We start from the raw sequence: 12811 nt of genomic DNA, 5'->3' as shown, positions 1-12811 counted from the left end.
TATAGTCACTTGTTTGATAAATATTGATCAATATTCAATAAATACCTATCAAACAAATGAGTACATAAATAAATTAACAAAATAATAAACTACGGGTGATATCTAAATCCTTTTTCAGTATTAAATTTTATAGTTTTATGGCTATAATGTTTCATTAAAGTCTTTTAGGAATGAAAACCTTGTTTACAGATTTAATTGGGTTAGAAGTTATGTTCACTGCTTCATGTCTATAGATCCTGTATTAGTAATGGGTGATCCAGACATGAGAGATAGGTTCTAGAATCCAACAAAACTAAATCCAAACCTCAGCTTTACCTTTGACCTACCCATGTGACTGTGGACAAGTTACTTCACTTCTCTAAACTTCAGTTTCTTCATGTAAAATCTGGAGAGTATAATAGAACTGATTTCAAAACTGGTATTGTAAAGATTAAATGAAAACCCTTAGCATAGTTTCTGTTATAAAGAGTACTCAGGAGACTTAATCTATTATGAACCAACTTACAAGTGAATATTTTATGAGTTTTGGAGCTTGGTAACAGCTTCATCACCCTCTTTTGCTTCTCCATTGCCCTAGCAAGATAAAGCTCTTGAGCATTTTAATAGAGGCAGACATTCAACAGTACAAGTTGAGTAGAATAGAACTAAATTGATTTGGATGGCCCTTGAAACAGATTAACATCAGCTCAGCTATAGAATTTAGAGTTAACTACTGAGATAATACATTTCATAAGGGTTTTACTTTCACTTTACAGAGAGTTTTCATTTGTATTATTATATTTATATCACTGTTAAGTAAACAGGTTTAAAAAATTGAAGTGATTTGCCAGGTTCTTAAAGACCAGAACCAAGATTTTTAATTGCAAAGCTAGTTTTTGTGACCAGGATTCTATCTTGGGAATCCACAAATCAAATTAGTTCTGTACTGTGAAACACATCTCTAGGGAAAGTGAGAAGTTCTGATCTTTACACAGATGTTTTATCCATGATACCATATATTTCATTCACTTTTCAGTTACTTGGGGCCTAGTAGCTTTTACAAGTGAATAAGAACAGATATTCTTTTAATCCCCTAACTAAAAACAAAACCAAAAACACTGATCAATCACAATAGGTAATGCCTAACTTTGTTCCCTGTGCAAAGTTAGGCATTTGTGAACATTCATTATTCATTCATTTTTCATAGTATCTCAGAATGGTGTTTTTCTTCTGCTATTGTTAATGGCAATTATAGTATTACACCTTTATTAGAATTATTTCCTTTATTTGCTTAAATTACACAAACTTCAAATATACAGAAAAGTGTAGAGAATAACATTCATGAATCCACCACCCGGTGTATACATTACTATTGTGCCTTATTTGCCTCACACATTTTTAAAGAAATAAAATGTTACAGTTACTGTTGAAGTTAATGGGAATTCTTCCCATTCACATTCACAGTTTTTAGGGCATATGTATTGTCCGTAAACACTATAAAGTATCTTACTCTGTATGTCCTTCTACAACTTGCTGTCTTCATTCATCAGTGTTTTCAAGATTTATCCATAATTTACAAGTAGACTATTTTTTAATTTCAAAAGCTATACAATGAATAAACCACAATTTATTGATATTTATTTTCTGCTTGGTAGATCATTATGTTTTATCAAAAAATTGTTTTGCCACTAAAGCAATGTACATTGTTATGCAATATTAGCAGTTGTCTCAGGTGTACTAATAGATGTGGAACTGCTGGGCCAGACAGTATGTGTATCCTCAAATTTAATAGGTCTTTTCAAGTTGTTTTTCAAACTATCATTTAAATTTTAACCAGAATACTTTGTCAGAGCTATCATTTCCCTCTATATTCACCAACACCTAATTTTTAAGTTTTTGCCAATTTAACGTAAATGAAATGATGTAATTTATTTTGCACTTCTCCAGTTACTCTGGAAGTTACGCAACTTTTCATGTGTTCTTATGCTATTTGGGTTTTCTCACTGTTCATATTTTCAATTTCGTTATCTGGGTTTTTCTCACTGATTCCTAGTTCTGTGTATATCATCAATATTGATCCTTGGTTGGCTTTGTGAGTAACAAGTGTCTTCTACAAATCTATGTGTTGGATTTTAATTTATTTATAGTATGTAGCTGAACAGGAGTTCTTGCTTTTTAATGTAGACAAAAATCAGTCGAGAGTAAGTGCAGAAAAGAACACTCTAGGTACTTCAAGCAGAAAGGAATTTGATGCGGGGAATTAATTGCTGGCTAAGTTCCTAGAATAAGTGTGTATTTGTTTTGTTTTGTTTTCAAATATATGGGGGGGCAGGGATTGGCTATTTTTGTTTCCTTTTTATTCCTTTCTTTTATCTTTTACATTGTCATCAGAGAATGATATAGATTCTTTCCTGTTGGTTGAAAACATTCTTTGTGGCTTATGGAAACATCAGTTTTAATAAATGTTTTATGAGAGTTTGTAATTGGGTTATATAAATGCCCTTTATATCAGACATATGAATTATATGCTCAAATCTTTCATATCTTTACCAATTTTTTTGTCTACTTGATCAATCCATTTCCTAGAAAAGAGCCTTAAAATCGTCCACTGATTGTAAATTTGATGATTTTCTCTTGTACAGTGAGCCCTTCACATCCATGGGTTTCCTCGATTTAACCAACCACAAATTGAAAACATAAAAAAATTCCAGAAAGTTCCAAAAAGCAAAGCTTGAAAATGCTACACACAGGCAACTCTTTATGTAGCATTTACATTATATTAGGTATTATAAGTAATCTAGAGATGACTTAAAGTACATGTGAGGATGTGCATAGGTTATATACAAATATTTTACCAATTCATATAAGGGATGTGAGTATCTGCAGATTTTGGTATCCTCAGGGGTCTTGGAATCAACCCCCCCAAATGCTGAGGGAAGACTGCACAGGTAATATCTTTTGCCTTATGTATTTGAAACCATGTTGTGAAATGAATATAAATTTAGGCATTCAGAACTCCTGAAGAATTGTGTCCTTTGTCCTTTAATTCATGAACTTCTTTCTACTAATTCTTTTCTTGCCTTAAAGTCTGTTTTGTCTGATATTTTTACAGCCACATCAGCTTTCTTTTGTTTAAGGCTTACTTGTGTATATTTTGCATACATTTACCTCTACATTTTCTGTGTAATTGTATTTTAGTTATGTCTCATATAAACACATATAGCTGGGTTTTCTCAAAATTTCTATTTTGAATAATTTCAAATATGAAGAAAATTTGAAGGAATAGAATAGAAAATATTGCTACCCTTACCTAAATTTATCAGTTGTTCATATTTTGTCACTTTTGCATTTCTATATAGATTACACAATTTTTAACTGACCAATTTGAATGTAAATTGCAGGTATCATGCTACTTCACTCCTGAATTGAATGATTTATACAAAATTGCATAAATTACATTGTATATCTATATATATATCTATATATATCACATACATATGCACACAAGTTCATATACACATGTTAATCATTTAAAAGTGTATTGCTGAGTAGTACTTGGTTGGTGGATATATCACAATTTGTTTTATCAATTCACCCACTAAAGGACATTTGAGTTGTTTCCAGTTTTTGGCTATTACAAATTAAGATGCTATGAACAGTTGTGTCTACATGAACAATGCTATTTTTTTTTCTCTTGGATAAATACCTAGGAATGGAATGGCTAGATTGTACGGTAGGTGTATTTTTTTTTTTAACATCTTTATTGGAGTATAATTGCTTTACAATGTTGTGTTAGTTTCTGCTGTACAACAAGGTGAATCAGCTATATGTATATATATATCCCAATAGCCCCTCCCTCTTGCGTCTCCCTCCCACCCTCCCTATCCCACCCCTCTAGGTGGTCACAAAGCACCAAGCTGATCTCCCTGTGCTATGTGGCTGCTTCCCACTAGCTATCTATTTTACATTTGGTAGTGTATATATGTCAGTGCTACTCTCTCACTTCGTCCCAGCTTACCCTTCCCCCTCCTGTGTATGTTTAACTTTTAAAGAAATTGTCAGTTTTCCACAGTGTTTGTCCCATTTCCATTCCCATCAGCAATGCAGGAGAGTTCTATTTCTTCCACATCCTTGCCAACACTTACTTTGGTCAATCTTTTTAATTTCAGCTCTCTAAAAGGTGCGTATTTATATCTCGTATGTGATTTTAATTTATATTACCCTGATGATGAATGATGTTGAGTATCTTTTCATGTTCTTATTGCCATCAGTATATATTCTTGGTGAAATGTCTGTTTAAATCTTTTGCCCATTTTTATTTGTTTGCTTGCTTTCTTATTGTTGCCTTTTGAGAATTTATTCCATTAAATTTTAGCATGCACAGAAGACAATTAATCAATATCTCTTACCCACTTTCTAAAGAAAACTCTGACCTTGTCCTCCCCTGTTTATGTTTTTTGCTGTTTAGAATTTTAGTTTCTCTTTGTTTCCATATGTCCATTTATCTATCTATCTCCCCACCCATACACCTCACCTCTTAACCTCTCTGTTCTCTTCTTGTGGAACTCCAGTCATAAATGTTTTACCTTTTCAATGTGTCCTTCATGTCTCTTAGTTAATCTTTCATGTTTTCCATTTCTTTATATCTCTGTGTTGCTTTCTGGAGAATTTCCTCATAGCCACCTTATTTCCCTCTTGAACTGTGGTAGGACAACTACTTTACCTCCTCTTTTACATTTCTAATTGTAGTGACTGTTAATAGTTTTTATTTGTAAAAGGTGGTTTGCTTCTTTTGTTTCTTTTTCACATTCATTTATCTTTTTCTTAGTGTTCTATTTTCTAGACCTTCTTTTACCTCTTATATTATCACAAATACATGTTGAATAATTACTCTCATATTGATCTGTTATCTGTGGTTCTTTGGTTCTGATAATCTTGTTTGCATATCTGCTAACTCTCTGACATGGAGAGCTGTTCCCTCAGGTCTTTGTAACTCACTTTTTGTACATGCATCTTCTTGTGGGTGTTGTTTTCTCTTGGATAATTGCACATGTCCTAGCTGTGAAAGTGTCACCGGTTTTGATTCTCGCAGGGTCCCAGGCGTTTCAATGTTCCTTTGTGTTAATCTCCTTGTGGCTCCCGTTCAGTTGCACGTAATGTAAATTTAAATTCCATCTCTGGCTTAGGCTTGGGGTGTGGTTTCTTCCAGTTGCCTTTTTGTTTCTTTCTACCTAAGGCTTCTGGGAAAAGCATGAGTTTCCTTGAGGGCTCCATGGTCTACAGGTTGGGGATTTTCTGGTTTCATTGGAATGGAAGGGGCAGCTCTTAGGGGATCCAGGCTCCTTGAAGAAGTCCCTGGTCCAGCTTCCCACCAGCTATGGCCCAGCACATCTTTAGTCCACGTGTGAGTACTAGAACCACAACCCCAGCCCTTAGAACGTTTGTTTGTTGGGATTTTAGGAAGCCCCAAATATATTATTCCTCACCTGCCATGTTGCTGGAAGTTCCTCTAAAGAGTGTTTTTCACAAAGGAAAGAGGCTGGCCTATTATAATAGACAAGTCCTAAAGGAGAACAGGTCTTTCTGGACACCCTTCCAACCCTTTTCCAGATTTTTGCCACAAAATAAAAATTATTTCCTAATATGATTCCTTCCTTCATTAGCTCTAATAAAATAAGCATGGTTGTAAATATCAACATACCCAAATGTATATACATTTTACCTTCTGAGTTTAGTAGGTAAGCACACGTTTAAACACATGTAATAAACACAATTTAAACTTCCTGCTTTATATCTTTCATAATGCCATTTATACTCTCATGCTTGTCTTCATTAATCAATTGCTATAAAGTGATAAAGCTGCAGCCTCATCAAAGTCCACCTTTAAAATGGAATTCCTTGATGATATATGAAAATACTTCATAGTCAATGGTTTTTGAAGAAATTCCTTTTTTTAAGCAATTAAACTTTAGTTTAAATATTTTTTTATAAAGAGGACCAAACTTAAGAGTCTTAAGAGTCTCTAACCTCTTGTGCATTTAGTGTAGGGAACTACCCCATCCCTCCTCCCATCCTCATAAAACAGAACAGAACCAGCCTTGAACTGAATACAGCAGTAATTTACCTATGCTGCCAAGTCTAATCATTTTCTCTTCTTGCAAACTGGCATAAATGCAGAGTTTTCCATCAACTTCAAGGCTTTCTTTCAAGTACAGAAGGAGAAACATTTCAATATATAAATGTAAAACAAGTGGACATTTTAATGAACATTTACTTTGATAGGCACTGCGCAAACATGTTCTATGTTTATTTTATGTAGTTACCTCTTCAATTCTAACTGGTTGTACAATTTTACCCCATTTCAAAGATTAGGAAACATGGGTTACCAGAGTTTACTGGCACCCATGTACTGTTACACTGATTAATGTTTAAGCTGTCTACTTTATCCAAACCAAAATGCAGCCTGGTGGTAAGAAATATAGCAACATCAAAGGAACTTGAGGGAAGAAAAAGGTCTTTGAGTTGCAAAAGATCAAAATTATGCAACCAGCAGAAATCTTGGGTGGACACCATGATAACTTTTTAGATCATCTTCCACCATCCAGGGGGCAAAATACCATTATGGATTAGGTTTCTTAATCCTTTTTGTGAGATGGACCCTTTGGCCTTCTGGGGAATCCCATGGACCTCGTCTCAGAAAAATGTTTTAAAGTGCATAACAGAACGAATGTAATATTGTTCTAGCATTTGACCCCTGAGATTTTCAAGCATTTCTGCTCTGTCCATCTTACCTCCATATCTACCGCACCACTCAGAGACCTTCCCTAGCCTTCTTCAGAGAAGGTAAAGGAGAGACAGCCAAGCCGGTTTGGTGGGTATGGTGTTGGGGAAGAGATGCTTCTGAGATGACATTAGTGTCTTCCTTTTCTCTTCTGTCTAGAAGCCTCCCCATTTCCTAGCCTCTCCAGCTTTCCCCAGAGCAAGTCCAAAGTTTCTCCACTCTCCCTTCTTTCCCGTCCTTCCGCAGCTCTCGCACTGCGGAAACCTTCTCTAGGCCTGCCCCTCACTGGCCCCGCCTCCTCTTCGCCTCTTCCTCCCAAGTCCCGCCTTCTCCCAATCACTTTTCGGTTCCCTGCCAATTACGCTGGGCCACCCTCTCGCCCCGCCCCCGAACACGAACCTAGCCTGTCCTTGGCCTTCCCTGCAGGTTGAGAAGCAGCTACTGCGGAAGGATGGACCTTGGGGCCGGCGGCTTCTCTGAGGAGCAGTTCCGGGAAGCCTTCGCTGAGCTTCAGCAGCCCGCACTTTCCGGTGCCGACTGGGAGCTGCTGGTGGAGACCTTCGGTATCAGCATCTACCGGCTGCTGGACCAGGTAGCTGTAGACCCGCTGGAGGAGCACGGGGCGACAGCTTACGGGGTTCCCCTGCCCGCGGAGAGTGCGGGGCTGTAGCCGGAAGTGCGGACCTCGCGGGTCTTCTGGAACCTAGAGGAGCTAGCTCTGGGGGTGCCTCCCGCCGACTTTGCCCCCTGCTGGTCGCGGGGAGTGGGGAGGTCATCAGAATTTAGGCTCAGGTCTGAGGCCCGACAGGGCAAGTCGTTTGTTACAACCTACTGATAGAGTTAAAAGGTGGGTCTGCTGATTCTTAGCTCCATGCACTTGCCTGCAAGGGACGTGGAGCCCCGCTCCCGGGTGGATGCCAGTGGTGTCTGTGTGGTGGGAAGTATTTTAGAATTGAATACAGGTAGAAAAAAGACTGGACTTTTCAGAGAGTGGATGTGCAGGGTGATACGTGTGGGGACGGGAGTGTTGCTGAGAAGGGACCTACTGTTATCTCTAGTCATTTTACTGACTTGCTCCATTTGGATGCTCCCCGCTTCCTTGTAAATTGGACTTAATAACTTGTCTGAAGCTTCCTGGGAGAAAGATTAAAAGGGTAGGAGGAATGGAGTTGGGGGCCTGCCTGGAGGCTTTTGGAACCAGGTGGAATGATGGGCAGTCATCAGTTGCTCTGTGTGCGGGTAGCTGCATGGCAAGTAGCTTAAAAGTCACCTTTAGACAAGGTAAGTGAAGTTGAGGTTTCCTGGCAGAGGATCAGAAGATTAGAGTGTTAGAGAAGAGAGAAGCTCTGAATGTCTGAGTACCAGGGTCACTGGGTACAACAGGATGAACAGGAAGCTTAGTAAAGAGCAGGCAGAATTAATTTCTTAGTGTCATTTCAGCAGTTACCTTGGTGCAAAAATGGACATGTTTTCAGACAACGTCCTTTTATCTTCTGACCATTTCATTTTCTACACCAGCCATGCCCAGTCATTTGCCAAGTGTTGTCAGTTCACTGCTCAGATGTATCTGATGTCTGGTCCATTTCCCTTCCCTTTCTTTCCTTTACCTTTGCTACTCTGAGTGACACCTCTTACCTAGAATTGCAGTGACCTCCAAACTAGCTTCTTGGCCTTCCACCTTTCTGATCCCTTCCATCCTACACACTACAGTCCAATCAAGCACCTGAAGGAGAGGTTGTGATCGTATCAGTCTCCTCTCAGTGGCCCTGTTGATTGCAGAATTAACAATAATAATACCTACGGTAATAGCTAACACATTGCATGCTTTCTTAGGCTCCAGGCACTGTTTAAGTGCTTTGCAGGCATTGACTTAATCCTCACATCAACCCCATGTTGTAAGTTCCTATGTATGTATACGTAAGGTACTTTGACTATCACCTTTTTACCAATTTGGTAATGGATATGTGGAAAGGTTAAGTTGATTGCTCAGGACTCAGACTGGGATTGGAACTCAGCTATCTAGCTCCAGACCTGTGCTGTAAATATGCTCCTACACTGACTCTGAAAGAGGGCAAGTGCTGCCAGGTGGGCTGTGCACGTGGTACTAGGCTGGTCCCAACTCACATTTCCAGCTTTACCTCCCATGACTTGTCCATACCCCTCCTGTCCTCCAGTCAACCCTGACTGCTCCCCTCACCTCTCCCCAAGGGCTTGTGCTCTTTTGATTTTGTGCCTTTTATCGCACAACATCCACTGCCTGAGCTGAGACAGAGTGACTGGCATTGTATTATGTATTGTTTCCATTGTGTATTGTTATGTAGCGGGTCCCATCTCCCTCCTGTGGGGAGGATGTGAGTGGTATTCAGAATAGTTCCTATCCCTACCAACTGTAAGTCTTATTTCCACCTGTTCTGGGTGTGAGGGCAGTCATGGTACATTGACAAGTCTTTCCAGAGAAGTTTCGTAAGTTGGAGGCTGTACGATTCCCAGAGCTGTGCCCTTGAGCCTCGATAGCTAGGATGGAGGGCCACCTTGATCTCCATCTGTATTAAATGTCAAGAGGCCCTGTTGTGTTGGGTACAAGCCCTTCCTCTTTCTTTTTTCCTTTCCTTTCTTTCTTTCTTTTCTTTTCTCTTTCTTTCTTCCTTTCCTTTCTTTCTTTCCTTTCTTTCTTTCTTTTCTCTTTCTTTCTTTCTTTTTAACCAGTTGCCAAGTGATGCTGAAGCTCCTGGTCCACAGACCATACTTTGAGAACCACTGATATATGGGGAGCATCTTGCATGGTGCTCAAGGGGGTTCTGACATTGAGAGGCAGGAGAGGGCCCTAGAGATGAGAAGCAGTGGGAACTAAAAGGTAAGGGTGAGAAAAAGGAGTATCTTAAGACAAAAGCAATGCCCACTTTAAGACTCACTCTCCCTGATTTTTAAATTAGTGGTCACTTGGGAGTGAATGTGGTCCCCTGAACAGTGTTGAGAAGCTCCCCTGGAGAGAAAGGCCGTGGGTTACTTACAAATGCTTGCCCAGGGATCTGCAGTCAGATCTCGCTGGAGCTTTAGGCTGGTTACCATGCCAGTAGACATTGTGAACTGCCAATAGATGGTGTGAAACTGGTGTGCAGAGGCTCACATCATTGATTTAGACCAAGAAAGCGTTGGACTGAAAAGATCTGGCTGAGCGCTTGACTTCTTAATGTTTTTAAACCAAGTGTCTGGCACTGTGAGAAGGGACTGCCTTTGTCCTCTCATAGGTCTTCTAATCAATGAGTTTGGTAAGGAGCAGACAGTACTTTCCTAGGGACTGTTCTTTCCTATATTGTTGACCTTCTAAAATACTGAGAGCCTGGATTTACTGGGAAAACTCTGTGGTTAGCCAGGCTGGACTGAGAGAAAGTTTGGCCTTTTGGAGGGAAGCAGAGATTTAACTGCCATGAGAACAGATTTACCTCGATGGATGAGAAGCTTCCACTCCCATTCCCCAGGTGGGATTATAATCCAATTTGCATCATGGGCTTCTTTACTTCCGGATGATAGGACTCTTCTGCTCCCTTCTCCTACCCTTCTGCCTCTCTCTTAATGGAGGAGTAGGTACCAGTGTGATTGATGGAACAATTGTTGCACCCAGGACACTTACAGAGCCATATTTACTCCTGGGTAGGGCCACCATGTCTTAAAGCTGAACACCATGTGTTGCCTCCTTCTACTTCCTGCCGCTGATCGAGGCTAACTCTCTATCTGTCTCTGTCTCTCTCTGTCTGTCTCTCTCTCTGTCTCTGTCTCTCTCCTATTTCATCTTTCCTGAGCATACAACTGGATGGACATGTCAGAGCCTCAGTTCTCCTTCTCCTCACTTGTCTCTCAGGATGAGGGTGTGGTATGAGGCAGTATGAAGATGCTGGTCCCAAGATTTAGATTTGGGGGAATGAGGGGGGAGAGATGCGTAGGATCCCCCTCTTCCGTCTCCAGGTATAAGTCGAACTTTGTGCTCCACAGCTGCCTTTGGGCTGTTTGAATGTGTCCTAGTGAGAAGAAACGTCTAAAATATTGGTTCATGACCCATTCAAGCAGTTTTCAGGACCTATTGTGTGCCTGCATTTGCTAAGCCCTGGTGATGCTTGATGAGTAAGACAAAGTTCATGCCTTCCAGAAGCTTTAAGACAATAAAACAGACACTTTTTTTGCTATGTAGATCTGAGCGCCTGACCTATACCATTTTTCTTCTGCCTGAAAAGCTTCTTTTAACATTCCTTCCAGAGGAGGTCTGCTACTGATGAACTCCCTCAGTTTTTTTTTTTTTTTTTTGCGGGACGCAGGCCTCTCACTGCTGTGGCCTCTCCCATTGCGGAGCACAGCCTCCGGACGCGCAGGCTCTGCGGCCATGGCTCACGGGCCCAGCCGCTCCGCGGCACGTGCGATCTTCCCGGACCGGGGCACGAACCCGTGTCCCCTGCATTGGCAGGCGGACTCTCAACCACTGTGCCACCAGGGAAGCCCCCTCAGTTTTTATTTGTCTGAAAAAGTTTTTATTTCTTCTTCACTCTTGAAGGACAGTTTCATTGGATATAGAATTCTAGTCAGTAACTTATTTCTTTCAAAATATTATATATTTCACTCCACCCTCTTTTTGCAGGGTGGATTCTCAGGAGATGTCTGTTGTAATTCTCATCTGCATTCCTCTGTAGGTAAAGTGCTCCCCCATCCCTCCTGCTACAGCATCTTTCAAGATTTTCTTTTTCTCTTTGGTTTTCTGAGTTTGAATATGATTTATTTAAGACTTTTTGGTGTTTCTTTTGTATGGTGTGCTCAAGATTGGCAGATTTACTTTGAAGGGTGGTCTGAGTTTAGATGGTAAACCGCCACGTGATTCAAAATAAAATATAGTATATTTGGGGCTTATGACACAAGGATTTCTCTCTTGCATGTGGAATTGCAGTACAACTCTAGTAATTCAGAGTTTTCCTGGGGTGTATGTTTTAGAAGTGGTGGTGGCAATGGTCTCAAGCAGGGACTGTGAATTTTTTTATGTAAAGAGCCAAATAGAAAATATTTTAGGCTTTACAGGCTAAGAGACAAAATGGAGGTAATTATGTATTGACTTATGTAACCACTTAAAAATGTAAAAACCATTTTTAGCTTGTGGACTGTGAAAAATAGCCAGCATGATAGATTTAGCAACCCTGGTCTAATGTACAGTTTTGATGCCTAATTGCTCTGTCACTTTAGGATTTACGAACCTAAGACCCTAGCTGGGTCTCTGCTTCCCAATCTACAAGCTGGAGATAATTCCTGTCCTGCCAAATTTGTACAGGGATCCAATGAGAGGATACATTTTGAAGTACCTTGTAAATTGAATGGTGTTTGGTTGTGAGATATACCAAGGGTGATCTATGCCCTGATATACCCACCACAGACCTGGTTTGCACTTGTCCTGGTGAAAAATTTTATAACACCTCTCTCACTCAAAAGTGTTCTGGTTGGAATGATAAATTGTATGGTCACCCTAATGCTATATGCACCCTGAGGGCTTATTAATTTATCTAATTACATGTTGGGAGAGGTCAGTGACTATTGAGGCAGGATCATAGACTTTGAACTCTGCGGTCACATCGCTGGCTTCAAGTCCAGGTTCTGTTGCAACTAATGTTGTAGTTTCTTAGGACAGGGCCGAAAGTAAGCTCATCACACGAGATGAATTGTGCCAAAGCACAGCAGTAGAGGGCTGCCGCTCGCTCAGGCAAAACAGCGCCGTCTGTCTTGCTGTGGTAACTTTTATTAAAGCATTATCTAGATTTACACTTTAAGACTTGTTTTCTTAAAATTTCAGAAGTGCCAAAGCAGCAACCTATGTTTTTATTAACTATACAAGCAATAATTGGCTTTCGTGAGCACCTGCCGGGCTTCGTCCTTGAGCGCAAAAGCAGCACAAGGTTCCCACCATTATTTTGATTATACTGAAGTAGCACAAGGACATTTTCTTGCGTTCCCACCACTCTGATTATACTGAGGACATCTCATGGATCAGTGCCCAAAGCACTCAATGCTTCTTTTGCAGGC

General features: G+C 40.1%; 1 protein-coding gene across 1 annotated transcript in view; it reads left to right on the top strand.

Annotated features, from left to right (window-relative positions):
* Positions 1 to 7160: 7160 nt before the first annotated feature.
* LOC101274757 (phosphatidylcholine transfer protein) overlaps positions 7161 to 12811 on the top strand; it is a 34846-nt gene continuing 29195 nt past the window's right edge. The window contains exon 1 of the mRNA XM_004271795.4: positions 7161 to 7352. Coding sequence (XP_004271843.1) covers positions 7212 to 7352 — 141 coding nt within the window. The 5' untranslated portion in view covers positions 7161 to 7211. The remainder of the gene's footprint in view (positions 7353 to 12811) is intronic.

This window comes from Orcinus orca, chromosome 19 (genome assembly GCF_937001465.1).
Source record: "Orcinus orca chromosome 19, mOrcOrc1.1, whole genome shotgun sequence".
NCBI lineage: Eukaryota > Metazoa > Chordata > Mammalia > Artiodactyla > Delphinidae > Orcinus > Orcinus orca.
Note: the sequence above shows the minus strand (reverse complement) of the source record. Positions and strands in the feature narration are given on the sequence as shown.